This window comes from Olea europaea, chromosome 17 (genome assembly GCF_002742605.1).
Source record: "Olea europaea var. sylvestris chromosome 17, O_europaea_v1, whole genome shotgun sequence".
Taxonomy (NCBI): Eukaryota; Viridiplantae; Streptophyta; class Magnoliopsida; order Lamiales; family Oleaceae; genus Olea; species Olea europaea.
Genome location: NC_036253.1, coordinates 13732665 through 13758769, shown reverse-complemented (window position 1 = coordinate 13758769; position 26105 = coordinate 13732665). Strand labels below are relative to the sequence as shown.

Here is a 26105-nt window from a genome sequence, read left to right as displayed (position 1 = left end):
AAAGAGAACTTAAATTCTTGGTCGCGATTGAAATGTATTTGTAGTAGCAATAAGCACACATGACTAGACCCTCGTTTGACACAACCCAGACTTGACACAGCCTACCTAGAGAGGCGGATTGTGGCAAGCTTGCCTCTAGACTAATGGCCGGTCATGCAGCCCTTTTTATCATTTTTCTTTTTGAAAAAGGAATTTTCTACCCCTAGCACATGTCAACTTTATCTTTATTACAGTTCGATCCATTTTACACTTCTATACGTCGAAACAAGAAGACTTGAGATGTCCATGGACAGGGCATGCTTTCTAGCATTCTTCAATCCTACAAATGAATGTACTCCAGAAACAGATAATAAGTTGACTTGCAAAATGCCAGATTTCCATTTGTTTGAACCTAGATTAGACTCACAGACATAAACCCATAAAGCAAAATAATAATAATAATAATAATAAAATGTCCATCTTAAAGGCCAAAATCGAGGACAGAAATGCATCCAAATAAAATCGGTCTCAAATTTCAAGTCGCAACTAAAAAATGTACAAACAAGAAAAGGGTTCACTCGAAAAGTTTAACTACCACTGGTACATAATCATTAAGATGACATAACATAGTAAATGCACATTGCCTAGAAAGGGCCCGAGCGCGTTCTGCGCAGGTGATACTTGGGTTCTGGTGGCGGTATACTAGGTAACACCTTCTCCAGTTCCTGCAAGTACACTTACAATGAGTAAAATATACATAGGAGGTGCTTAAATGAATATGGAAGGAGGAACAAATCAATCAGTCAGTCAAAGAAAGAAGCAACATGGCAGCTGGCTGGTGAAAGACCAATAGGAAATACAATTAGCCCACTTTTCATAGACAAACCCGGGATTTGCACAATCCTAGATTACAAGGATTTCACACCAATCTCAGTCTTGTTACAAACAAATGCCCCATGGCCTCTGTATATGATGGAAGGCCGACCTAATCTACGTATGAATGCCTGCATAATCCAACACATATTAAAGGAGAGTGGGAATCCTATGTGTCTGCCGCATTATGGAGAAAGAATTCTCAACTCCAAGGAAGATTAAGTATATGAATATAAAGATTAATTTCAATTTCAACAACAACTTGACACTTATTGTTCGCCTCTTTTGACCATAATTATCAGATATCATTGATGCCACCATCTATATATCCATTATAAAGTACTATATGAAAGAAAAGAATTGGTGGTTGACATCGGCAATACGAATATTACTCAGGCTCGTTTGCATCATTCTATTGCCATCATCACGTGATAGCACACGTGATGTAGGACACTGCCACTAGTGTTAAGACCTACTTAATTTACCAATTTTGTTAGAACTTAGAATTTTATTATGATTATTTTAGGACACTATTAGTTTTCCTATTAGTAGACTCTGGGGGCTTTATGCATGGTGGTATGAAATAGTTAGTTATTCCCAAATGTCCATAGGCATGCAGAACTTCAAGAGCACTCCTTTTCGCCAAATGTTTTTGTACGAGTGTTTTAAGCACTATGGTCAAGTTGAAGAGAACAGGGTAACCATGGATTTTTTTAGTCTTTGCCATTGGTTACTAGTTTGAGCCACGGAATGGAATGTGACAAGAGAACCCTGGAAAAAGTATTAGAAGGAACAAGCCTAGCTTACTGATAAAAAGGAGAACGGAAGTAGGGTGCAGGTAAATGCTAGAAGCGTTCATGTATATTTTGTTTTGTCAGCATTTATCTGCCTTGACTCAAAGTTGATTCTTTCTCCATCGTTTCTCAAGGAATAAATGATATGAATAGAAACCTGGGGTTCCATTATAACTATTACATGAGATGTAGGTTATTACTATTTTAATTATTACATGAGATATAGGTTATTACTATTTTATCAATCAATTCTAGAGCTTTTCTTTTTGTTTCTATAAATTCTGAACTCCAAGCCAATATCTGAAGGTGGCTTGCTACTAGTTCTTCTTATAGTTCAACTATTGCTCTTTCCGAAGATCAATTTTGAGTTCCTTTGCGGCAGGCTGGGAACTGAGAATTACCTATATGCCTAAAATCCTGGCAGAAGGACCAACAAGAGAGGTGAATCAGCTTGAGTAGGGAAAAGTCAAATATTTCAAATCGACTAATGAAACAAAAATTGACAAGATGAGTATCAGATTGAGAATTTATACTATTTTGAAAGATTATTGTTATCTAGGTGTAAGAAATCCCAAAAGATCTACAAGGATTATGCTTGCTTAATTGCTGACGTGACAAATCTCAGTGTCACTGGTTAAAAGAACTAAGACAAACACATAAACCTCAGACAAATCTCAGTGTCACCGACTAGCCTATGCTAGGAGGGTGTCAGTGCTTCTTAGGTTAAATGTAAAGCACCAATTATAAAAAGCATGTGCCACTTCCAAGTGAAAAAGTAACTGATGAGGACATCTACTTTTTATTTATTTTTAGTTGGACTTTATTTATGTTTTAGATTTTATTTATGTAATTGGGCTTGCATTGGCACAAGTCCATTCTACTTAGAATTTTAGTCTTTACTATTTAAACCTAATTGCGATGTAATTTCATTAGTTTTGATGAATTGAAGAATATTTTGGTGGTTTGTTGCCTATAACTTCTCCTTCCTCTCCCTTCCCCTCTCCCCCATGAATTTCTGCTTCTTCTCCGGTTTCTTCCCCCGTTCTCTCCGGTTCTCCCTTCTTTCTTGCTTCTTCTTTCTATTTTTTTAATTCGTCCTGCATCAAATTTGGTATCAAAATCGAACCTTGGGTAATTTCTTTTTTTTAATCCAAAATTTATTCATATTTCCTTCCCAAAATTTGTTTGAACAGCACGAACTAAAAGAATTTTTGATAAAGGCAGCAGTTTTTTTTTTCTTCTTCAATTTTCAGCCTTAGTTGGAAAAAAAAAGTTACTGTTCATCGCGGGTACTGTTCACCCAGAATTTCAGTTTAATATTTTGGTCAGTTTTTTAAAAATATATATATTACTGTTCACGCCAAAAAAAAAAAATTCTCGTTTTTTTTTGCTGCTGCTTCTGCTCATAAAAAATAAATAAATAAATTGTAGTGTTGTTCCACAAATCCCAAACCCTAGCATTCAAGCCCACTTAGCCCTTCAGCCTATATATTCCATCTCTATAACCTAGTCCATTCATTTTTTTTTATCAAAACACTTGGGCCATAAGCTAATGGCTCAAATTACTCCCAAAGCCCACTAACACAGAGCCCATCTCTCATAATCTATTTAGCCAATCCACTCGCTTTTCAGCCCAATAAACACCAAATCCAACCCACTTATCACATATTATCACAACCGGCCCAACATCATCCAACCCATAACCAGTCCCAAATTCGCTCGGCCCATAACCCTAGCCCATTATATACAACACTTAACCCAGCCCACATCTACAATACCCAATCAACCCAAGCCCTAAACTCCTCCTTCCCCGTCGGTATCCCACAGTCACCACACTTTCCGCGACCGCCCTCACTGCCAATCGTCAGCAATCCACTACCACGCCAGTTGTCACCCACCACCTGGAGTTCAGTTTTCGCTTTATTTTTCATGTCGGTGGACCTCTTCTGAGTTCAGAGTGCCAGGGACATTTGTTGAATTGGATTTGGCCTATTATTTGCATTGGGGCAGCTTGTTAAAACTCTTGAGGATTAGTGTTCCATTCAGCAACTCGACTGCTTAGGAGTATTCCATTATAATTTTCTACCAGAGACGTGCCAACTGGGAAATCATAATTGGGTACAATTCTGATTCTTTGGGTCCTGAAGTACATCGCCATCAGGTTTAAGTTTCCGTGGGCACCACCGCTGCAACTAAACAACAGGGAGTGCTTGATTTATATTTGTCATTGGTTTACAATACTGCTTCATTTAAAATTGCATTAATTAAATTTTTGTGATGTTATTCTAACAATATACCTAAAGTCATGTGACTGAATCCGTTGATTTCGTCAAAACCCTATTGTTCCCCACTTATCAACGTGACTGGAGAATTCGACTACTATGTTGACCCCTGCTCTGTTATTTTACATGTACCGGTAGCATTAGTTTGCTTTGGATCTATTTAATCCCCAAATTTAAGATTTAAAAAAAAAAATGGTTCAAGATGTTATTTTTCATTGCTTCTATTTATTGTTCATTGATCTCATCATTGCACGTCATTTAGCTGGTATTACATTGCATGTAGTTGCGTAGTGGTCGTCTTGTCGTCTCTATTTCCAATACGTTGACCATGAATCCATCCCCATTTGATGCGTTCACTAGACAATTAGTGCAACTTGCCACTAGCCTATCGATTGTCCAATCAGATATAACTGCTACTCATGAGGAGTGAAAGAACATAGCCGCTAAGTTGAGCAATTTTAAGCGGACCCCTCGTTTGACTGACACTAATTCGGAAGCATCTCATAATAGACAATATCATCGTGGACAAAGTGATCAAAAATATTTTCGACGCGATCGTAGGAATAGGGATCAGGTTCGTGAGCGAGAACAAGGCCATGATCATCGTGGTACTCATTCTCTTTCTCGTCGTAAGGAGCGTTTCTTTAGAAACATTGACTTAGATACTCCTACTTTCGATGGTTGCTTAGATCATGAAATTTTTACCCAATGGAACACTCTTACACAAGAGAATCGGCTAGTAACTGAAAACATTGCTCAATTTCGAGTGAAATGTCATGTCGTTGAGGATGAGACCCTGACTTTAAGTAGGTTTATACAATGTCTAAGAGATGAACTTAGGCGTGAGCTTTTCTTTCGAGGCATCACTACTCTTGATCAAGCTTACTCTTCAGCTTGGGAATACGAGTTACTTATTAGTACTCCATATGAAAAGCGCGACCACCATCGTTCTCCCATGTCATTAGAGCCACCTCAACGTGAGTCTGTCATAGAGCCTTCCCCGTCTAATATTCCTCCCATTTGGAAAAATAAGTGTAAAGGTCGTGATAGTCCAAGGCCCTCTTCTCCTTATAGAATGCGTATTGATAACCATTCTTCCGCTTCATTGGCTCCACCTCCTCCTGTTAAGTCTCTTCTAGGACCTTCCCCGTTTAATGTTCCTCAAATCTTGAAAAATAAGAGTAAAATTTTTGAAACTCCAGGGACTTCATCTCACCCGCTATGTATCAGCTGTAAGGACTTTGGCCATATCTCTTCCAAATGTCCTAACCGAACCTTAGTCATAGAAGAACGAAATGATGTAATAGAAGAGTCGTTAAAAGATCAAATCTATGAACCTAAATTTGAAGAATGTGATAACTTGAATGATATTGAGGACACTTCCTTATGTAGTATCAGGACTTTTTCTATGAATCTAGGGGTTGTACACCTTGTTCCCGATATCCCTCAGTTAAATGTTGCGTGTCATACTCTTTTCCAACCCAAAGGTACGGATGATTTGTGTAATCATGTTCTTTTCAAAGAAAATCTTGAGAATTGGGATTTGATCCTTCCAACAATTCAAATTGCATATAACAATTTTGTGCATCCGTTTATCGGTACAAGTTCTATTGAAATTATTCATGGTTGTAAGTCTAGGAAACCTTTAGACCTTATTCCAATGTCCCCACATACTAGTATGTCTGCGTCAGTTGAGGCATTTGTACGTCATCTTCATGAATTGTATATTGAGATCAATAAACAATTTGAAACAAGTAATGCATTATATAAACTTCAAGCTGATTTGCATAAGAGAAATTTTGAATTTAATATTGGGGATTATGTTATATTGCAAGCTTGTAGCGTTGGTCCTTTAAAAATTTTAAAGCATGTTGGTTCAAATGCACTTGTTATTGCCCTTTCATCACATTTTGGCTACCACTCTGCTTTAAATATTGAGGACTTCATTACTTACAAACACCGTGTTACTTCCTTTGATGATCTATTTCTACTTAGCTTTATGGACCCCCAACTTGACTATGTTGATATTTCTACTTCAATACCGTCTATCACAGCACACAAAGATAAAATTGATATTATTTTAGATGAATGTATTGTATTGACCAATGATGGCAAGATTCAGTACTTCCTTATTTGTTGGGTAGATCGACGTGCTTCTTATGCTCCTCATTATATACAATCATGTGAAAATCTTGAAGATGAGGTGCATGAGTATTGGTTATTTGGAGTCCAGTATCAGTACTTGGTTAGAAGAAAAGATCGCCCCCTTGGTCAGATCATATTCTTGGGAATAAGCTATAGTTTTCAGTACTATCAATCATGGATTACTTGGTTCGTCAGAAAGATCGTCCCCCGTGGCTTGACTTGACGCATTTGGAGTACCAAATTGACTGCAGCCTATACTATCTATCAACTCGACAGGGTTGAATTTTTCTCCCACTCCGGGAGAGTTGATGAGGACATTTACTTTTTATTTATTTTTAGTTGGACTTTATTTATATTTTAGATTTTATTTATGTAATTGGGCTTGTGTTGGCCCAAGTCCATTCTACTTAGGGTTTTAGTCTTAACTATTTAAACCTAATTGCGATGTAATTTCATTAGTTTTGATGAATTGAAGAATGTTTTGGTGGTTTGTTGCCTATAACTTCTCCTTTCTCTCCCTTCCCCTCTCCCCAATGAATTTCTACTTCTTCTCCGGTTTCTCCCCCCATTCTCTCCGATTCTCCCCTCTTTCTTGCTTCTTCTTTCTATTTTTTTAATTCGTCCTATATCATAAATTAAGGAAACTTCACCACAGGCAAGTTATTAATCGTCTGTCTGGGATAGGATTGAACGAAACTCCCGAACTGGACCAAACCGAGCAATTTAGTTCAGTTCTTTTCAAATTAAATACCCAAACGAAATATCATAATCGGGAGCCGACGGATTTGATTCAATTCCTAGTTCTAGACCAAGAACTGAAGAACCAGATAAGAACCAGATCTGTCTAATTTTTTATATTAAATAAGTCAAATTATATTAATTTTTTATAAATAAATTTATTGAGCCCAAAAATATCATTTTCTTGTTTCATTTGCCAACTAATTAATTGAGACCAAAATACTATTTTCATGTTTTCAGCCCAAACCCAATTTTGTAATTCAAATTTCAAAGAATCAAAATTAAGTGACTTAAGCTTTTCTCAATCTTTCTGTCGCTTCTCAAATAATCGAAGTTGAGCGGCTTCGATTCTATTCGTCTTACCCTTTTTCTACCCTATTTATTGATTTTTCTTCACTTTGATCTAGATAATTTGTATACATTGGTAAATAGATCTTATTAGACAACTTATTATTTATATATTTTTAAACTGGACTACGTTATTTTATAAAAAGTTAATGTAGTGTTATTGTAAGAGCTAAGATTAAACATGTTATTAGTTGGATTAACATAGTGTTGTTGTAAATATTAAAAAAATTAATTATGGTACCGAACCAAACCAATCCCATAATTAAATTTAGACCCGACGGTTCCACTATTCGAAAATTCTGGTTTAGTTCGGTTCTCTTAAGAACCGAGCCGAATTAAATCATGTCCAACCCTAGTTTGGGTGCACTATTACACCAAAAAATCAACTTTGTACATTCTTGATGTGGATCCCTTTTTAAATTTTTAGAGTAATGTCAAGCAATACATCCGATAGCTAACAAAACCAGATTCAAATCATTTTTGGGATTTTGGTCTTAATGCCTATTTTTCCCTCAACTGGTGGAGAAAGGGGTGTTTTGGCTACGCTTGTGGAGATTAAAATTGACACATTGGGTGAAAAGAATACATAACCTACTTTTCCTGCTTCAACATCCAATTCGTAGTCTCTACTTTAATATTTCAAATGTCAACATCAATTCTATCAAAATTTGATAGAAATCTCCGGAAAAGCTACACCAAAGAGAGGCAAAATGGCTGCACTCACAAAATTTTATGGCTGCGCCACTATTGTTGCATAAATACAAAAAATACTCTAAGGAACTTTTAATGAGTTTGACATAATGTTTTATATCAGTTAAAATTTGCATATGGGATGGAAAAAGAAGTTGTTCAGTTCATGCAAGCACTGCCAATAAAAAGCAAACAAGACTGAACACAGCACACATTTTTAAATGACATACATAACAAATTGTAGGAAAAACACATGCCCGAAATTTCTAAACCATCACAAAATACTATGAGGTGTCAATACACTGCAGACATCTTTACACATTGTGATATGCTGAATAATAAGGGAAGGAAGGGTAAAATAAAATTGAGCAAAAAGATGATAAAGCTACCTTCAGTCTCCGAAGCCGTTCATTCTCCTCTTCCAGACGTGAAACCTTGTTCTCCAGCTCATGGGTGTAAGCCTACCAAATAAAAGAGAATCTCCAATGAAGAAGAACAGAGTTAGATACTTGGCATGTCGGGAGTATGAAACTTACCTGCTTCCTTGCTCGAGACCTTGCAGCCGACTCCCTGTTCTTGATCATTCTCTTCTGCCTCCTTTCGACACTTTTTTCAACCATACCATCAGAAGCAACCCTCTTTCTTCCAGGTGTCTGTGTGTCCGATAAAGTTCCCCTTAAAGTGGACGGAGACATGGTTATTTGGGTCTCAGGATAAGCTATATCCAACATCGAGTTTCCACCGATAGGAATAGGCTGTTGAAGTGAGTGGCCCGGGATAAATACAGGCAGCATGTTCTGTTGCTGTTGCTGCTGTGGATTATTCGAAGGGAACTGATAATGTGTCCACTGAACTTGCTGTGGCAATGCCATTGGATCAACAGGTCTGACCGCTGAGCCCAAACTTTTCTTCCCAGGGGACGACTCAGCTACAATTCCTGCCTTAACCAAGAAATCCTCCAATGTTATCTCTCCAAGAGTAGCTTTCCTGTCAAGGTTATTCTTCTTCTGTCCCTGTTGAATATCCTGCCACACCTCGTCAACAGTCTTCTTGCTCAGATCCCTCAACAGCGTGGGGCTCGACTGTTGATTCAACGAGGACGACATCCGCTGACCAGGCTGCTGCTCGTTGGGCCCATAACCAATGCCTTCCACTGCTTGATTATTAGCTTCAGCACTCCACACTGTCTTAAGAAGCTCATCGAGGTTCATACTACTCAATGGTTTTCCTAAATCTCCCAATTGATTTTGCACCTCATCAAGAGTGAGGCTATACAATGATCCCTGGCTAGCCAATGAATTCGATTTCGGCTCTTGAGTTTGGATTTGGGCTCGGTTAACACAACCGCTCTGAGATCCCATTGCCTGAGTCACCATTCTACAGCTCCTTTTCTCTCTAATCGCTCTCTTATATCAATTTTATAGAAATCAATGCCAAAAACTTCTTCAATCGACAGCATAAAATTGCATGAAACCCACATTCAATCTAATAAAATGAAAAAAAAAAACAGCAAGCAGAAAAACATAAGAATCACTACGAATCAAGAACAAGAAGCAAAAATATCAAAAATTGATGGCAAAAGTTAAAAACCCATGTCAAATCCCAGAAAATGCATGGACATAAAAAGGGAAAAAAAGTAAAAACAAGACTTACCAGATCAATAAGAAAAAGCCCAAAAGAGAAAGAACTCAAATAATCAGATTTTCAGTCTGCATGCAGGGTCCAACATTCGCAACCCAAAAAACCTAGAAGCCATGAAACGAAAACCGGAGCACTTCAATCAACTCATGGGAACACAAAAATTCATACATGAACAGATTAAAATATAGATAAGAGGAAACATACCCACATTTAAATATAGAAAAGAGGAAGCATACCCACATTCTATTCTCTCTGGAGTGTAGACTTTTACATAAAAATGGGAGTATTAATGTATTATTAAATCCCTCGACCAACTTCAAAGAATTGAAAATAAGTGAATAAAAAAATCAAACTCCACCTTTACAAAATTCTTTATTATTTGTGCTTTTCCGGCACTGGGAAGGTACTAATTTATTCATTTTTGGCATTTTTCTATTTATTTTCTTCTAGTCGTAAATGAAAATAAAAAAAATAAAATAAAATAAAATAAATATATATATATAGAACAAATTAAAAAGTTGGTGTCGCGGTACGAAGTAGTCCCAATCAAAATCTTATATTGTTACACACGATGATCCTGTTTGGCTAATTTTTATTTTAAAAATAACGAAATTAATTTATTCAAGCCCAGTTGTTACAATTTTAAGTTTGACCAAAATGTTGTGAACTTAAAAAGCTACAAAACTTGTACAATTACAAGCTCGAGTAAATAATATGCAAAGAGCTTGTTATTTGATTAATAGAAAGAAAATATATGCAAAGGTTAATTGAAAAATAAAAATTTCAAGTCCCATTTTAGGTCCTGTTTGAATTCTATTAATTTGAAAAAATGTATTATGGAATAGTGATTGATGGAGAGTGTGTGGCTAAAAAAGAAAGAAATTTTTTGATTTGCGTATAATATTATTTTAATAAAAAATGTATAGTTAAAATGAGTATTGTAAAAAAATAATGAAAAAGAATGTAAAGTAAAGCATGGCAAATCGGGCTTCATTAGATTTAGAATAAAGTCAAGTTGCATTATTTTTTTATAAAAATATTTTTGTGCCAAATGCCAAAAATAGATTCATTAGTTGGAGCCAAAATGGGAATATGTCCAAAAGGACAAAAGATGTACACAAGAAGTTGTGAACGTACACCGACTTTGAAACTTAGCCCCCCGTTTGAACTACATTATTCTAAAAATGAGAATAAAAAATATAATAATTATAGACCTCACATAAAAAATAAAAAATAAAAAATCAAATATAGTGGCTTGATGTGATAATGACGATCATATTTTTCATTTTAATGAGAAAATAATGGGACCCAATCAGGGACTTACTGTAAAATTAAAAATCCCAAAAGTTTAGATTGTGAGAGAAGGCAAAATACTGCTATATGTAACTTAATCTCATCTAACCATGTTCGTGAACAAGATAACCGTCTTCTCAACATAAATGCATCTCTTTTAAAAACATAATCCACGAACGTTCTATTTGTACGACAACAAAATCAAATTCAATTTTATTCCAAGAAACAACCGCACAAATCTCGTTCTCTTAATCAGTTCGTCTACAAGTATGTGCTATTAAGGCATTCCACCCAATAGGGAGGGGGATACAAAAAGAGATCCAATCTGAACAACGTACAACATAGGCGTTAGCCGACTTTTTAAGTAAGATCCCATTTTCCCAGGTGAAAAAGGGGAGTCTTTTTACTTTATCTTTTTAGGCAAAGTGGGACTGTTCTAGGAAGGAGATAATAAGTGGGCATCATGAGCTCCACCACTTCTTTCCTCTTTTTTGTACTGGACCAGCTTCAAAATCACAATCCAGCAAAATTTCATGGGTTGTTACTGATCTAAGTCTCTCAGCAAAATTTCAGTTGGATTTTAATCTGTCTTATTTGGGTCATTGATCTTTGATTTGGTTTCAAATTTCACTTTCCATCAACTAATCGACAAGAATAGCAAAGATGCAAGTCATTCCATGAATGTTATCCCTTTTCCATTTGACTAAAGAATAGATGAGAAATTGCATTCAGCTCTGAAAGCTACTTATTTCCAACAAGGTTGTAGTTTTGCACCAGAAGAAGTCCCGAGATTTGCTTCTCCCGACCACATTGTAGTTTCATTTTTGTAGACACATTCAGTTGATAGACCTACGAGAATCTTCAATGGTAGAGATACCAGATGAGCACAACTTGGTTTCAAGGATTCTTGATCTGGATCGGGTAACCATTTGTGCGTGTTGGAACTGCAGGGTGTTTTGGCTTTGTTGATGGAACTGGAGGGGTGATGGGCAAATATAATGTTCTCTCTGAACAACAAAATTGGAACAACTTCATAGCATTAGAACTGGGAAACATAACCAAGTGACAAATTCAAGGCTTGAGTGAATGATAAAAATGAAACTCTAGCTTAACAATTCAATGAACCTATTGTATGAAAATCGTGCTATTCAATTAAGGTTGAGGCTACACGAGAAACGCAAATATCAGTAATGGCTGGAAAGACCAAAAGAATACACTAACCAATCCGATATTTCAATGTAAAGAGATAGAAAATCGACCAGTTAGAATACTAATAGATCAATATTCAACCATTATCCATTTCAACCAAGGCTATAGAGTAGGATTGGATCAATTCAATTCAGTTCAGTTCAGAATTGTGTAGGCAAATAGTAAGTCATTAAAACTTAAAGCAAAACATGAACACAAAATCAAAAGAGAAGACAAACATTAAATATGACAAAAAATCTCAGCCTCAGAGCTCAGGCCTCTGCATCCTCGATGACTTGGACAACCTTGGCAGTCGGCCTTGCCAAAAGATCAGTGTATTCTTGGAAAGGAGATTTTGAAAAGCGAGTCTCCCTCCACAAGTCTGGAGTGAGGAAGCCATAAGTCTTCAGTAGACAATCAAAGGTAGCCTGTAAAGCGCAAAATTCATTAGCGTCCAAAACACCAGTTACTTGATGATGTGACTAAAGAAGCAGAATAAACCACTAATGCCTTAAGTACTAAAGAACATAAAGCATAATACGGTGAAAATATTTCAAGTAATGAGCATTTCATTGTTTCAAGAACCAGAAACTTACTCTGTGCTCAGCACCTACTCTCTACTGCTGAAACAGCTAAACCACCAACACCTTCACTTAGTGTTTCTGTGCCTTTTAAAGTACTAAAGAACATATAGCATATTCAGTTTTTAGCCTCTCATCTTCTCTAGAGATGCAAAACTCAAACGCATAGAACAAGTGGTCCAACTACACAACTTTTTCTTTTTAATAACTTCCATGGTCGTGCCTCGTGGTGGACAACTGACTTTTATAGAAAAGGCGGCGAAAAGGGGGCAAACAGAAAGAATTTCTTTTCAGCAACCCCTAGATAAGCTCTCCTCTTTCACAGTGATAATCAGGAAAGGGGATCAAATCCTTCTACAGCTGCACGAGCCCATCCATGACCCCTCTTAATTGAGACAAGACAAGAGATCCAATGCTCGGATTGAAGTAATAATCACATTGATTATATCATACATACTGGGATCAGGTTATACCTAAAAAATATTCCTTGCTGGGCTCAAAGACTACTCTCTACTGTAGAACCAGCATAAACCACCAAATTTCACTAGCGTTTCTGTATTTTTAAAAGTACTAAATAATTTATAGCATCATAAAATGAAAATATTCAAAGTATAATATTTCATTATTTCAAGAACCCGAAGCTTGTGCAGAGCTCCACCACTACTCTGCACTTCAGTACAGTTCACTACAATCAACAAAACCCAAAATAGAAATTTGCTATCTCATCATTTTAATAAACCTTGGCAATCATCCTTACAGATTAACAAATTGAAACAAGAATTGAGATTATCAACAATTACAGAAATAATCTAATGCCCATGGCCACGCATTAAATCAAAACTGTCAAGAATTATACATGTTGCAGAAAAAACATTTACGAAATAGAAATGCATAAAATTCTAAAACATTAACACCTGTAACATATCAGCAAACTCCATTTGGTTGAATTTCAGATCAAATTGCAATACAAATAAATGAAATAGATCAAAGCACACCTTAACGAAGTTTCCAAGGGTCTTGGTAGAACCTCGGGAGGAGGTGAAGACATCTTCTATACCAGCAAACTGCAGAACCTTCTTGGGGACGCGGGCAGCGACAATTCCAGCGCCACGAGGTGCAGGCACCATGCGGACAGTGACTGAACCACATTTCCCGGTGACCTTACAGGGAACGGTGTGTGGTTTACCAATCTTGTTCCCCCAGTACCCTCTCCTGACCGGAATCACAGAAAGCTTAGCCAATATAATCGAGCCACGAATCGCAGTTGCCACTTCCTTCGAGCACTTGACACCGAGACCAACGTGCCCGTTCCCATCTCCAACCACCACGAACGCCTTGAACCGGGTCCTCTGACCGGCCCGGGTCTGCTTTTGGACCGGCATGATTTTCATAACCTCATCTTTCAAAGAGGGACCAATTAGTATATCGATGATTTGGTATTCTTTGATTGGGAGCGAATGGAGGTAAATTTGCTCAATGGACTTGATTTTTCCGTCTCTTACTAGACGGCCAAGCTTCGTTACCGGAACCCAGTCCTTCTCTTCGGCATCACGGCGTCCACCACGACGTCCACCGCGTCCACCGCGACCTCCCCTATCTCCTCCACGTCCACGGCCTCCAAAGCCACGGCCAAATCCACCACGGTCTCCTGCGCCTCTCTCCGCCATTGTTAGGTTTGAGAAATTTGAGCAAGAATTTAGAGTCTGCAAATGTGGGACAGTGTAGCTTAAACCCTAGAAAGGAATTGGGCTATATAATACACACATAATGGGCTTATCTTTGATAAATATAAGCCCATATTGTCTGTGGCCCAAATGGCCTAATCCGTATAACAATCACATATTGAGATTAGAGTTGATATTTTAATAGAATTTACTAAATTAGGCTATTCTGCCTTTCCCCACTCCAATTTGGTCCCTCCCAACAAGTTTCACAGTTCAGGTTCCTTCCTTCCTTCCGGGACGAAACGCGCTCTTGTCTTGAATTCCTATACCCCCACCCCCTCTCTCTCTCAGGTCGGTGCTCATTCTCGAGATGGCATCAAATTTTCTTTTTCTTTTTTTGAAAAATCTTGATCTTGAACATTTACAGGTTACGTTTATTAATTTATAACAATTTTAACTATGCCTTTCAGCTAAATCTTTAATAATTAGGTGATGCAATGATTTTTATTTTAGGAAAATTATTATTATCTTTCTTCTTTGTTTTCGATCTTGATGCTTGATATTGATTATATTCAATGGTATTCTGATTGAATTAGTGGCATTGTGGAAGTTTTTAAGAAAATAAATGTAATTTCTAGAATATGTTTTTAGAATTAATAGTTTGGATTTAGGAAAAAAGGAAGGAAATGGTTTGGATCAGATCTTAAGAGAATTTTATAATTTGGGTTATGAAAAATGACATAGTTGATATTTAAAAAAATGTATATATGAAGGTGATTTGTCACTCTTCCATGGTGAGGTATTGAAGTCAGTGATGAAGCAGGAAAGCTTCATCAATTATTGGAATTCTCTGGATTAAGATTTTTAAATTCAAAGATTTGGAAGAAATGTGATACATGGTTCTGAATATGTGTAAATCACAAACATTTGTTTTGAGCTTTACACACACTTGATAAATTACTTAAAAAAGAAAAGTTCCCCTCTAATTTTAGCTCTTTACCAGCAACATTTAGTTCTTTCTGGTTGGTGCAGTTAGTTATCTCATTTAGTTCTTTTTCATTTAGTCCTACAATAATGAGATTGAAGGTAGTTTTTGAATGTCATAATGAGTTTATGGGACAAAATATTGATTCTATTTTCATTCTCTTTCAGATACTTGTTTTAGATTGTTCCGAGAGTAACAGACAGGACCTGGGAGGTTAAATCATCTACCTTTCTGAGAAATAATGGTGGGCCAAACCAGTTACGTTCCTCCACCTTATATTCCATTGAGTCAGTCAGAATCTGAAACAGAAATTGTAACATCCAAGGATGAGATACCTGCTCAGCAGCCTAAAAATGATGGACCGGTGCAGTGGTCTTCTGGAATCTGTGCTTGTTTCGATGATATGCCGAGCTGTACGCTACTTTCTGCCTTGTGATCTTGATTTATCAGAAGGAAAAATTGAATGAAGGTGCATTTTTGAGTAGTAAAATGAAAATAAACGATAAGCATAATCTGTGTTACATGTTGTGAGGGAAGTTGTATTTAGAAAATTATGTTTAGTGTTTCACCTTTTAGCTTTATAGAAGATGGAACACCACACATGGATTTCATGATACAGTAATATGGACGGCTTGGCTTGTATACGTTATCCAGGCAATGGTCTGCTGAAGTAGAAAATGCTTGTCTACTTCTTTCATAAATTGCTAATAAATTATGTATAACATGTTCAAGTCTTATCAAATTGACTGGACTACCCAAAAGTGGGGAAAATGACATTTTGAATAATGGATGAAAATAATAGAAGTCATAGCTCTTTACTGCAATGGCCTTGACAAATTGTCAGACACTTATTTATGCATTAAGGTAACCATCTAAATGAACCCCAATATCTAAGATGTGTTTTCAGATAGGACAAACAATCTCTAACTATGTTACTATCCCAGTGATCAATCCTCAATTGAAAAAGGAAACTTACTTTATAGAGTTTTCACCTGGATTTAAACATTTTTTTGCTGTGATATATATTTAAGGAGAAACACTGGATTACTGGGCTTATTTATTCTGTGGTTATTGTTTGTCTAACATTTGTCCACTTAAAGTCATTATAATTAGAGTAGTAATACTCTCAACATACTTTGTCATGATGCTATGGTGGTTGAAATTTTTTAATTTGGTGTTATTGTCAAATCTGGACATTTTTATATACTGTTGTACAAATGAATAGCTTGATTCGAATATTTCAACTGATATTCTTTTGATTCAATCCAGCTAGGAGGGAGTATTAAAATAAAATAATAATGCTATTAATAAAAATAGTGAATTTCTATTGCTTTCATGTTATCACACTTACAGTATAGCACATTAATACAACATGCAAATCTTCAGGATTTGTTGCTTTCTTCATGGAAAAGTTCTTAGCTTACATGCTGAGAACCATAACGTTATGTCTTCTAACAGTTTATTTAAGCAAATGTGTTGAAGGCTAGGTGCTTGGGGAATAACTCTGAGCTTCCTTTGAAAATATATTTAACAGGGTGTTTAAGTTTTTCTCTTAGAATGATAAAATTAGTCTATTGCACTACAGAATGAAGAAATATTGACTACATTGCACATTTGAAAAACTAATAAGGCCTCTAGATTGGTTATATGCATGTAGACCTTAGGTTCATTCTTCTAGAGACATAGTAGCCTCACATCTATTTATCAAGCTCTTGTTGGTAGGAATTAAAATCAGATTTTTAATAGATTTTGATAAAAGGTGATGAAATGTGTGGTTGAAAAGTTGTGGGTCCTATAAAATGTATTGTTAATATTAGTTGTTGATTTTGACTTAAATTAAAAATCTGAATTTTAATTTCTACCAAACAGGGACTAAATATGACATTAGCTTATGATGTGAATTAATATGTTTTTGAGTTAATATGACTGTGGTTTCAGTAGAATGTTCTATTTTGTTGTCCCAGATGATTTATATTATTACTTAATGTCCTAATAGTTATTTCCTAATTGAACTTTATCTTCTCAGGTTGTATTGGACTTGTCTGTCCTTGCTTCCTTTTTGCGAAAAATGCTGAGTTTTTGGGGTCTGGAACTCTATTTGGGTCATGCATGACACATTTTATTTTGTGGGCGCTGGTCAATACGCTTTGCTGTGTGTTAAGTGATGGCATTATATGGGGTTTACCTGGATGCTTTGTCGCGTGCTATGCTTGTGGCTACCGGAAGACGTTAAGATCAAAATACAACCTGCAGGTACAAGTAACATTGCTTTGCCACCAATAGTTATACAACAGGCATCTTCAATTGTCTATACTGAAAAGAAATATAACTTTTGTGTCAATTATGTTAGTTCTGCTTTTATCCTTCCATTTTATTCGCTTACTGTAATGGTTTTGACAAGTGATCTTCTAAGAACATGTTGATGATGGGTGGCTTGGTACTTTAATAATGGTGGTATGGTTTAGGACTTATGTTTTTTGATAGTTGACAAATTTGACCAATTTTTAGGCCCTAACAAGTTACTGCCTTCTCCAGTAGTTAGATCTAGGTCATTTGAATTGATCTCGGAGCTGTGCTCGTGGTGTTATCCGGATGATTCTGAGTTTACAACTGATTAATTGATTGTTTGTAACGAGGACATTGTGTACCTAAATTAGGTGTTTGAATGCACTCTCAAACATTCAACCATGTGAAAATTTATGGATTGGTTTGAGGAATTGATTTGGCTATTAACTGAATACTTGGGTTATATATGTTGGTCAATGGTCCCAGCTGGAAGTTTAAATGCTTGTAGTAGTTGGATCTAACTTGTTACAACTGGCTTAAGGACTGCCTGCTGAAGTGATTCTGAACTTGGACAACCAATCAACCAGAGTGCTAACCATTCGATGGGCCACCATCATTAGTTGAACTTTCAGTGGGTAGTTTGTAATCCCCTAGCCCTGCCCTTCTTCCATATCTGTACTAATAACGTATAGCGCATTTATGTACTGTTTAGTCCCCTTCATTTTGGAAGTTGTTTCTACCCGAGAAATTCATTGTTGGAACTGGGTTGGAACGACAAGTAGGTAATCCTTTTTTGTTTCAGTTTCATTTCATGGAGGCCTTGCAAGGTGCTTGAGACTTTTAAGGAATCATGCCCTACGACTTGTGTGCCCAAGAAAACCCTTTTCTCCACCACCTCGAGAGAGTATTGCACTTAACCTCAGAATTGTCTTCAACACATGTTGGCTTTGCCTAATAAACACTCATTTGGTGCACCGTATTAATTACAGTATAAATAATTTATATAAAATTAGAATAGATAGTAGTAGGTGATTGTAGGTGGTAAAGGATAATACATCTCATGCCAATTGACTTTTTGTTAGCATATATGGACAACATGCTGTGAAAATTGAATATCAGTGAGGCTTCAACCCGCGATAAGATTATGATGTCACAAACATTCAAGGGCGTGATACGCAAGTTCAACTGCTAAAGACAATTCGACACCATATTTCATTTGTGTGAGAGGGAAAAAAAAAGGGGGGGTCAGTAGTCAAAAATTTCTGCGTAAACCTTCAATAAATATCCTGAACGACATTAAAAGTGCAGGAAGGACTTCGTTTACCTGACCATTCGTAATTAATTCATCTTGAATAGCTGTTAACAATTACATCGGATCTTCTTAGCAAGATCAGTATCACTATTTAATAATGCAAATTATTCTGATATTATCAATTCTTTCTGGTGTTACATGAATCAATTATTAGCTTTTCCAGTGAATCACTATCTTCCTTGTGGGTTCTTAACACAGGAAGCCCCATGTGGTGATCTCTTCACGCATTTTTGTTGCCATTTATGTGCCATTTGTCAAGAGTACAGAGAAATCCGCGAAAGGTCTGGAGGCTCGAGCTCTTCTGACCTGAGCCTGGTGGAAGTTACTCCCCCTCCTATTCAGACAATGGAATCGGCTTCCACATAATAAGTTCGTCTGTTACCATTCCCTCATTCACCTTGTTTTATACTGTTCGCTTTGTACTACTTCTCATCTGCATGGGATATTTCTTTCCGTATCTGATTTTTCATCTTTTTCTCTCTCATTTCCTTGCAATATATAACTCTAAAGAACACTGCATATCTTATCACATTGCCAGATTTTGTGTACATCAGAGCATTAGTTTATGTAGGATCGTTTTGGCAATCTTTTGTATGCCAGTGAGCTTTTATGGTCTGTAGATAAAAGTGGGACGAGTGCAGAGTGCTTAGTTTTCTGGTTAAACATGCAGAAGAAGAAGATGACAGCGGTGAAGTTGTATTTCTAGTAATTTTTTCACATATTTTTGTTCCATCTTAAAGTGTACGAACTGCTTATGAAAAGTTCATTTCAGCTGTAACAATAGGATTGATTGTGACACAAAATTGGACCATTACCTAAAATTTGGTCTATATCGAACCTCCTAAGTTTCTACGTGGGCTGCACCACTATGTTTTGTACTGAAAGGGAAACAAGCACGACCAAACGAACTTCAAAACATTGTTTCATCACACGATCTTCACCGACAAAAATATTCTTTTCCACTTAGACAAATTCTAGTGCCAAGGCGTTTCAACATTTAACATAATTATTTTTAAAATAAAGTTATAATAAATTTAATATTTTAACCCTAAAATGTAGATTATGGACAAATACTTTTATTCCCGCATAGAATTTCAATTATTTAACAACAATGTTATAGAGACAAGCTCAAATACAGGGTTTAAAAAAAAAAAAAAAAGGATAGACACATGTCGAAGAATTATTGGACACTTGAAAAAAAAATTTAAAAAAAATCAGCCATCTACTTTCTGTCAAATTTTGAATCCTTTTTTTTAGCCTATCTGATTGGATTTATTCAATATTTAATCAGGATTTTAAATAACTAACATGACAATGACGAGTTTAGGCATTTGTGAAGCATAGTTTATAGCATGGAATGAGATGACGAAAACATATAATAATAGGAAAAATTGCAATCGAGGTACCAAACCTTTCATTTATTAGCAGACTTTGCCTAAACTTTTAGTTTGTGCCAGTCATAGTTCCAAACCTTTCAAAAATATGTACCGGGGGTCCAAATGGATGAAATCCATCCAGTTGACCGTTAGTTGACCAAGATTAGTAAATGTTAACCTATATTTGACTAAATTAGAAATGGTAAAATGGTAACTTGATAATTACCATATTAAATAAATTCAAAAAAATCAAAAAATAAAGAAAAAATCAAAAAATCAAAAAATTAAGAAAAGAAATTAAAATAGGGTCATCTTCTTCACCACAACCCACTCCACCGCACCGCACTCCACCGCCTAGCCCAAAACCACTGTCGTCCACGGCTCAACTGCTTGAAGCTGCATCCCAAGCTCCAGCAAAAAATGAGCGACAGTGTTTCTATGGGCCAAAAACCACGTTTCTATCGATCGAAAATCAGTGTTTTTCGGCCACCATTGAAGCCGATTTCACATGTATTCTCAACGAATGCTTTGCGTTTAACACAAAACGAATGGGAAAAACTTTACTGGTCCAATTTGTGAGTGCTTCTATAGATTTTTTCCTGTATCACTGAATGAATGGGGAAAACTTTACTGGTCAGGTCTATTACATTTTATTTCTGATTTAAATCGTTTCTTGATGATTTGGGGCCATGGAACTGCTTGTCCAGGGGAGCATTAACAGCCTGTAAATAAGTTAGGCTATGGGTGTTGAAGGATTGGCCAGGATTGGAGGAACAGCCATGCGCAGTGATGATTTTTTGTGCATGAAATATGCCTGATTTTCAACCAGTTATTGCTATTTTCTGGTATGGGATGTAGAGTGGGATTAGGAGGTGTTGGTGATGTCAAGATCCGGTGGTTTTTCGGGCATTGAGTGGGTGGTGGCGATGTCAATGGCTACCACGGTGTGGTTGGCCAGAGAAGGAGGAGGAGGAAATGTGGGGTGGGGTGGGGGCAGTATTAGTTTTGAATTTTTTCTTAATTTTTTTATTTTTTGATTTTTTTTCAATTTATTTAATATGATAATTATCAAGTTACAATTTTACCCTTTTCAATTTAGTCAAAATAGGTCAACATTTACTATTCTTGGTCAACTAACTGTCAAACGGACGGTTTCCATCCATTTGAACCCCTGGTGCATATTTTTGAAAGGTTTGGTACTGTGGTTGATACAAACTAAAGGTCTGGGCAAAGTCTGTTAATAAACGAAAGATTTGGTACCTCGACTGCAATTTTCCCTATAATAATATTGTAATTGTACATCAATGGAATAATTACCCGACATTATTGAACTTGTGGAGTTATTATAATGTTGTTAAAGTATATGACAAGAGTATTACTTTCGCAAATAAGGAAGTTCATATCTTAATTAATTATATTTAGTTAAAAGTACTATGAATAATTACAATGACTTGTGTTAAGACTTTACTATTTGGATTTTTGGAAATTTATGTTGCATATATGGTAAACAACTTTAAACCTAATCTTGGATGCTAGCTTTTCATTCTTGTATAATGAATTTGACGGGATTCAATATAATTAAAGAAGAGAAATACATGATGTATCTGTTCGTTGTACTATTTGTTTAACTTGATGAACTCGAATTAAGGTTAAATGAATAGTTTAATTGTCAGCTTTAGTTCTTGAAAATGAAAGGAATTTGAAGCATATTCGATTTTGGTTAAAAGCACGTAGGTTTCAACTTTTTTGAATATGCATTAACCGATTTACGTGCTAAATAAATAAGCACTTAAAAAAATTATTTTAAGTCGATTTCAACATGCTTCTTAACACAATATAATACCACCTACAATTATCGCATTTCATTAATTGTAAAGGCTAGATTGATATTTACTTCCATAAAAAATTCTTAAATATAATGTATTCACTTGTATATGTATGTATAATTATTTTTGAAGCTGTCAAACTTTTTAAAATTTTAAAACAAAAAATATGTATAAATTCAATCAAGATTCTTATAAACTACAAGGTTTAAGGTTTAGGATTTTTCACTCATGGCGTTGGTAACAATAATTTTAATAATTAAACAACCAATTTGAGGGAAAGCACAAGCCCTAATTTTTTTTTTTTTTAACGAGGTGTCCCAACTTGCGCCAGACTATATATCCTCGTCCCTGAACCTCCGGCCCCTCAGCTGCTCAGGGAGGTAAATCGCAGGATGTGCCCTTGTTGGTTCCCAGGTTCCCACATGGCTTTTACTCCTTCCCCAAAGGAAGCCTCCTCCATGGTGATTAATCCACCAATAATTCATTTTTTATTGGATCAAAGGTTCCCACCAGGAATCGAACTCTCCACGCTTGGTTCAAGAGCCCCCCAATGTGATTGTTCCGCCAACTTGAATGTGCTCTGGGGGCAGCACAAGCCCTAATTTCATATGATGTTAAGTTGATAGTGAAATATGTTTGTTTTTCTCATTGAAAGGTCTCAATGCCGAAATTCCTTTTTGAAAAGAATTAGTAACATAAAGTAACATTTGTTGACACCGTTATGCTCTTCTTTTCAACAAACTACTGCTTTTATGTCGACTTTCTCTCTCTCCTTGAGAATTTACCACGTTTTATATTTCACAAATGTAAGAGTATAAGATAGATCAAACTGTTCAGAACCTTTTTGAAATATTATAAACAAACTATTATTTAACCCGATTTGTTGAGTTTCTATCCTGGCAAATAGGTTGTTGACCTCCAAAAATGGCTAACAGATGTCGTTAGAAGATAGCGTACACGTGGATGTATTTCACAGTATGTAAACTATCAATAATATATTTGTAGAAGAAGATTAATAATAAGCAATGGGAGTATATTGTATCCCCTTGTTTTTAATTCTCAAATCACTTTAAATAATACAAGAATTGCTTATTTAAAGTGATCATGCCGATGTGATCACCGTTGGATTGGATTCACGTGGCCTGATCTGTTGACCCTTAGTGTCACATCAATTCTATTACATATTAATTATATTGACAGACTTTTGATAAGAGGTTAGCCGTCCTACAAACTTAGCCCGACATTTCTGACACTCATTAACTGCGCTCGTCACATCAGCTCACATCAATTAACTCTGAAAACGTGCTTGCCTAAACCTCTTCTGGTTATCAAGGACTTCGGATACTCCAGGAGTTCGATAGTAAAAGGTTAACCAACTCGGAAAAACTTAGTGCAACGACCTCAGCATATCATGTAGCAACCTTGGATGTTGATCCCTTCTACAACAATTCTTGGGTGCTTGCCACGTGTATGAATGTCAAGTTTCCACGTAGACTATTATGCATTGATCAGCAACACGGGTCAAACCTAACTTGTTTTGAAGAAGAAAGCTTAATTTTCATTTTTTTTTCAGTGATCGAATAACTATCAATAAACATGCCTTAATGATATATTGATATTTTCCTTACAAAATTACAAGAATGGCTCGGATATTCCTTTTTTTTTTAGCATTTAAATTATTTGCTTAAATGGATATTATTTATTATACAACGAATAAATGCAACCCAATTTATCTCAACTTTTAAAGTTATAATTTTAGAATCACGAGGTTTTAAATTCAGGTCTTTTTGTAATCCACTCGTGATTTTAATTGTGATTCTCACAAGTATTCAAAATATAATCACTAGAGTAAAAAATAGGCAATTTGGAGCATGCTTAAGTGTTTATCAAAAGTTTAAATTATAAATAGCTAGAAATGAGAGAACTAAATTTTTAACGAGTGATTATTTAAATAATTGACCCTAGTGTATCAAAACAATGAACTCATGAATAAGCATTTATATTCGAATTGTTTATCCAACAGTATACTAAAAACGTAAATAACAAGATTCATTGATTCATACATAATATATAAAATTAAATACAAAATATCTCATTTGTTTAATAACCAATTCGAGTGAATTTTATCCAACAATTCAGAGTATAGCCAACAAATTATTCTCGAAACAAATATTGATTTTCTTAAATTAACAAAAATAAATTCTCAACAATTATTTTGAAATTTAACAAAAATAAAACTCTAAATTTCAACTATATAATAAAATTAATGTTGGTTCGATCCCTAAATCAACGACATTTGTTTTAAGTCACGATAGTTTAGATGCTTGAATTTGCGAAGAATCACATTTATGTCGGATAATAGTTCAAATCTAACTTCATTAAGGCCATGTTTGATAATCATTTTTTCGATGGAATTAGGGTTGGGCAAATCTCTCGAATCGAACTGAACCAAACTCGAACTCGAACCGAACAAAACCTGACGGTTCTTGTCAAATTAAATACCTGAACGGGTATTTGAATTGAGAACTGACGGGTACGGTTCGATTCTCGATTTTAGACCAAGAACCGAATAAGAACTGAATCTTTCTATTTTTTATTTTTTATTTTTATATTGAGTAAATCAAATTATTTTAATTTTAATTTTTTCTAAACAAATTAATAAATTAACGATTTCTAAATCCAAATTTTTGGCCCAATAATTTGTTTCATTTCTAATTTTTTAATTTTTAGCCTAATTACCCATTTTATTGTTTCATTTCTTAGCCAAACAAGATTAAATCCACTAAATAACCCTAAACACCTACACTAAAGTGCATAACGTTTTCTCGACTCTCGCACTCACTCTCGCAGCCTCGCTAATATTCCAAAACCTATACAATCGTCGGTCGACACTGTGACCTCCGATTGAAGCTGTGACCTCCGCCGATCGAAACTTTGATCGTAATAATCATTTGAACATGGTAGTTTACTGGTCTCTGATATTCCAAAATCATTGAATGTATCATTAGTTATATTTATAAAATATTGTTATAAATGTTAAAAAATTTAATTATAGTACAGAATCGAACGGAACGGAACGGAATCGAATTGAACCGAACCGAACCCGAACGGGTCCATAATTATATTTGGACCCGGCAGTTCCATTTACTAGATACCCAAAAAGTTTGGTTCGGTTTGGTTCTCTTTAGAATCGAACCGAAACGACCCACACCCACCCCTACATGGAACTTGGAAATCATTTTCCATTTCCATTTAAAATTGGTTGTTTGATTGCAAACAAATTCCATGGAATTGGTTTTCCATTTCCCACCCACATGACCCTCTTTTCTAGCCTTGGTGAGAAAATGATTTCCAACTTCTTCTATTTTTTATTTTTTAATTTTAAGCAATGGGAACAAAATCTATCAACAATTGTAAAAAATAAATAAATAAATAAATAAATAATTATCCCTTTAATTAACAATTTTCTTGTAAAACAAGACCAAACAAACATCAAGAGATCCAAAATTTCTACATTTTTCAAGTGAAAAATTATACCAATCAAACACATTTAATTGACAATTCTCAGGAAAATAAGTTCTAAGCAATTCCATTACCTGAAATTCATTTTCTTTCAATCCAAATTTTATCATTGCAATCAAACGAACCCTAATATCATAGTTTCAATACTCAGATTCCTAATTCCCATTTATGTATCAATTACACAAATTAGGTTTGAAGTTAGGTCTAAAACAATGAAATAAATCTCGCTTTAAAATAGATTTTTTTCAACGTGGGATCAATTTAGGACAGGTGGTGTGATGTGTGTTCAAAGGGTTTCTCTTTGAGTTTTGAATGTTGAATTTTCATAATCATCAATAGCTTTAAAATAAAGATTTTCAGAAAAGAGAAACATATTCTGTGTTTTTGCTCTGAAATAATAATGTCAGGAATAAGAGCAGTTCAATGGGGACTCCCACGACAACCCACACGTGGGGTTCTCGATTTGCATGCACACACACACCGTGCACACCATTACACATATATAGATATAGAGAGAGAAACCTATACATATATGGAATATATAGGTATGGTTAAGGTTTCAAAACTTGGACCCGACTCAAA

The 26105-nt window shown here is 35.6% G+C and overlaps 3 protein-coding genes across 7 annotated transcripts; 1 reads left to right on the top strand and 2 right to left on the bottom strand.

Annotated features, from left to right (window-relative positions):
* Positions 1–434: 434 nt before the first annotated feature.
* On the bottom strand, positions 435–9841 carry LOC111412978 (ABSCISIC ACID-INSENSITIVE 5-like protein 2). 3 transcript variants are annotated; one of them, XM_023043834.1, is made up of 5 exons: positions 9695–9841; positions 9503–9594; positions 8386–9334; positions 8239–8310; positions 435–704 (listed from the first exon to the last, which is right to left on the bottom strand). In XM_023043834.1, exons 3-5 carry the CDS (start codon positions 9223–9225, stop codon positions 624–626), a joined length of 993 nt encoding a protein of 330 aa, XP_022899602.1. In that variant the 5' UTR covers positions 9226–9334; positions 9503–9594; positions 9695–9841; the 3' UTR covers positions 435–623. The 3 variants fall into 3 exon arrangements, with proteins under 3 accessions (XP_022899602.1, XP_022899603.1, XP_022899604.1); XM_023043835.1 differs by having other exon boundaries at positions 9699–9841; XM_023043836.1 differs by having other exon boundaries at positions 9727–9841.
* Positions 9842–11995: 2154 nt separating this feature from the next.
* On the bottom strand, positions 11996–14283 carry LOC111412979 (40S ribosomal protein S2-3-like). Its single transcript, XM_023043838.1, has 2 exons — positions 13548–14283; positions 11996–12399 (listed from the first exon to the last, which is right to left on the bottom strand). The coding sequence occupies exons 1-2, from the start codon at positions 14217–14219 to the stop codon at positions 12244–12246; spliced, it is 828 nt and encodes a 275-aa protein (XP_022899606.1). The 5' UTR covers positions 14220–14283; the 3' UTR covers positions 11996–12243.
* Positions 14284–14436: 153 nt separating this feature from the next.
* LOC111412980 (protein PLANT CADMIUM RESISTANCE 10) lies at positions 14437–19580 on the top strand. Of its 3 annotated transcripts, none has more exons than XM_023043839.1 (4): positions 14437–14567; positions 15369–15614; positions 17228–17454; positions 18998–19580. In XM_023043839.1, the coding sequence occupies exons 2-4, from the start codon at positions 15443–15445 to the stop codon at positions 19163–19165; spliced, it is 567 nt and encodes a 188-aa protein (XP_022899607.1). In that variant the 5' UTR covers positions 14437–14567; positions 15369–15442; the 3' UTR covers positions 19166–19580. The 3 variants fall into 3 exon arrangements, with proteins under 3 accessions (XP_022899607.1, XP_022899608.1, XP_022899609.1); XM_023043840.1 differs by having other exon boundaries at positions 14455–14493; XM_023043841.1 differs by lacking the exon at positions 14437–14567 and adding an exon at positions 14622–14643.
* Positions 19581–26105: the final 6525 nt, after the last annotated feature.

Excerpts from the sequence above, each read along its gene's own strand:
- LOC111412978 (XM_023043834.1), bottom strand. The coding sequence starts at position 9,225 with ATGGTGACTCAGGCAATGGGATCTCAGAGCGGTTGTGTTAACCGAGCC. Across the intron at positions 8,311-8,385 it reads GGTCTCGAGCAAGGAAGCAG|GCTTACACCCATGAGCTGGA; the intron begins GTAAGTTTCATA and ends TTTATTTGGTAG. Across the intron at positions 705-8,238 it reads AACGGCTTCGGAGACTGAAG|GAACTGGAGAAGGTGTTACC; the intron begins GTAGCTTTATCA and ends GTGTACTTGCAG.
- LOC111412979 (XM_023043838.1), bottom strand. The coding sequence starts at position 14,219 with ATGGCGGAGAGAGGCGCAGGAGACCGTGGTGGATTTGGCCGTGGCTTT. Across the intron at positions 12,400-13,547 it reads CCCTTGGAAACTTCGTTAAG|GCTACCTTTGATTGTCTACT; the intron begins GTGTGCTTTGAT and ends TGCGCTTTACAG.
- LOC111412980 (XM_023043839.1), top strand. The coding sequence starts at position 15,443 with ATGGTGGGCCAAACCAGTTACGTTCCTCCACCTTATATTCCATTGAGT. Across the intron at positions 15,615-17,227 it reads TTTCGATGATATGCCGAGCT|GTTGTATTGGACTTGTCTGT; the intron begins GTACGCTACTTT and ends TTATCTTCTCAG. Across the intron at positions 17,455-18,997 it reads GATCAAAATACAACCTGCAG|GAAGCCCCATGTGGTGATCT; the intron begins GTACAAGTAACA and ends TTCTTAACACAG.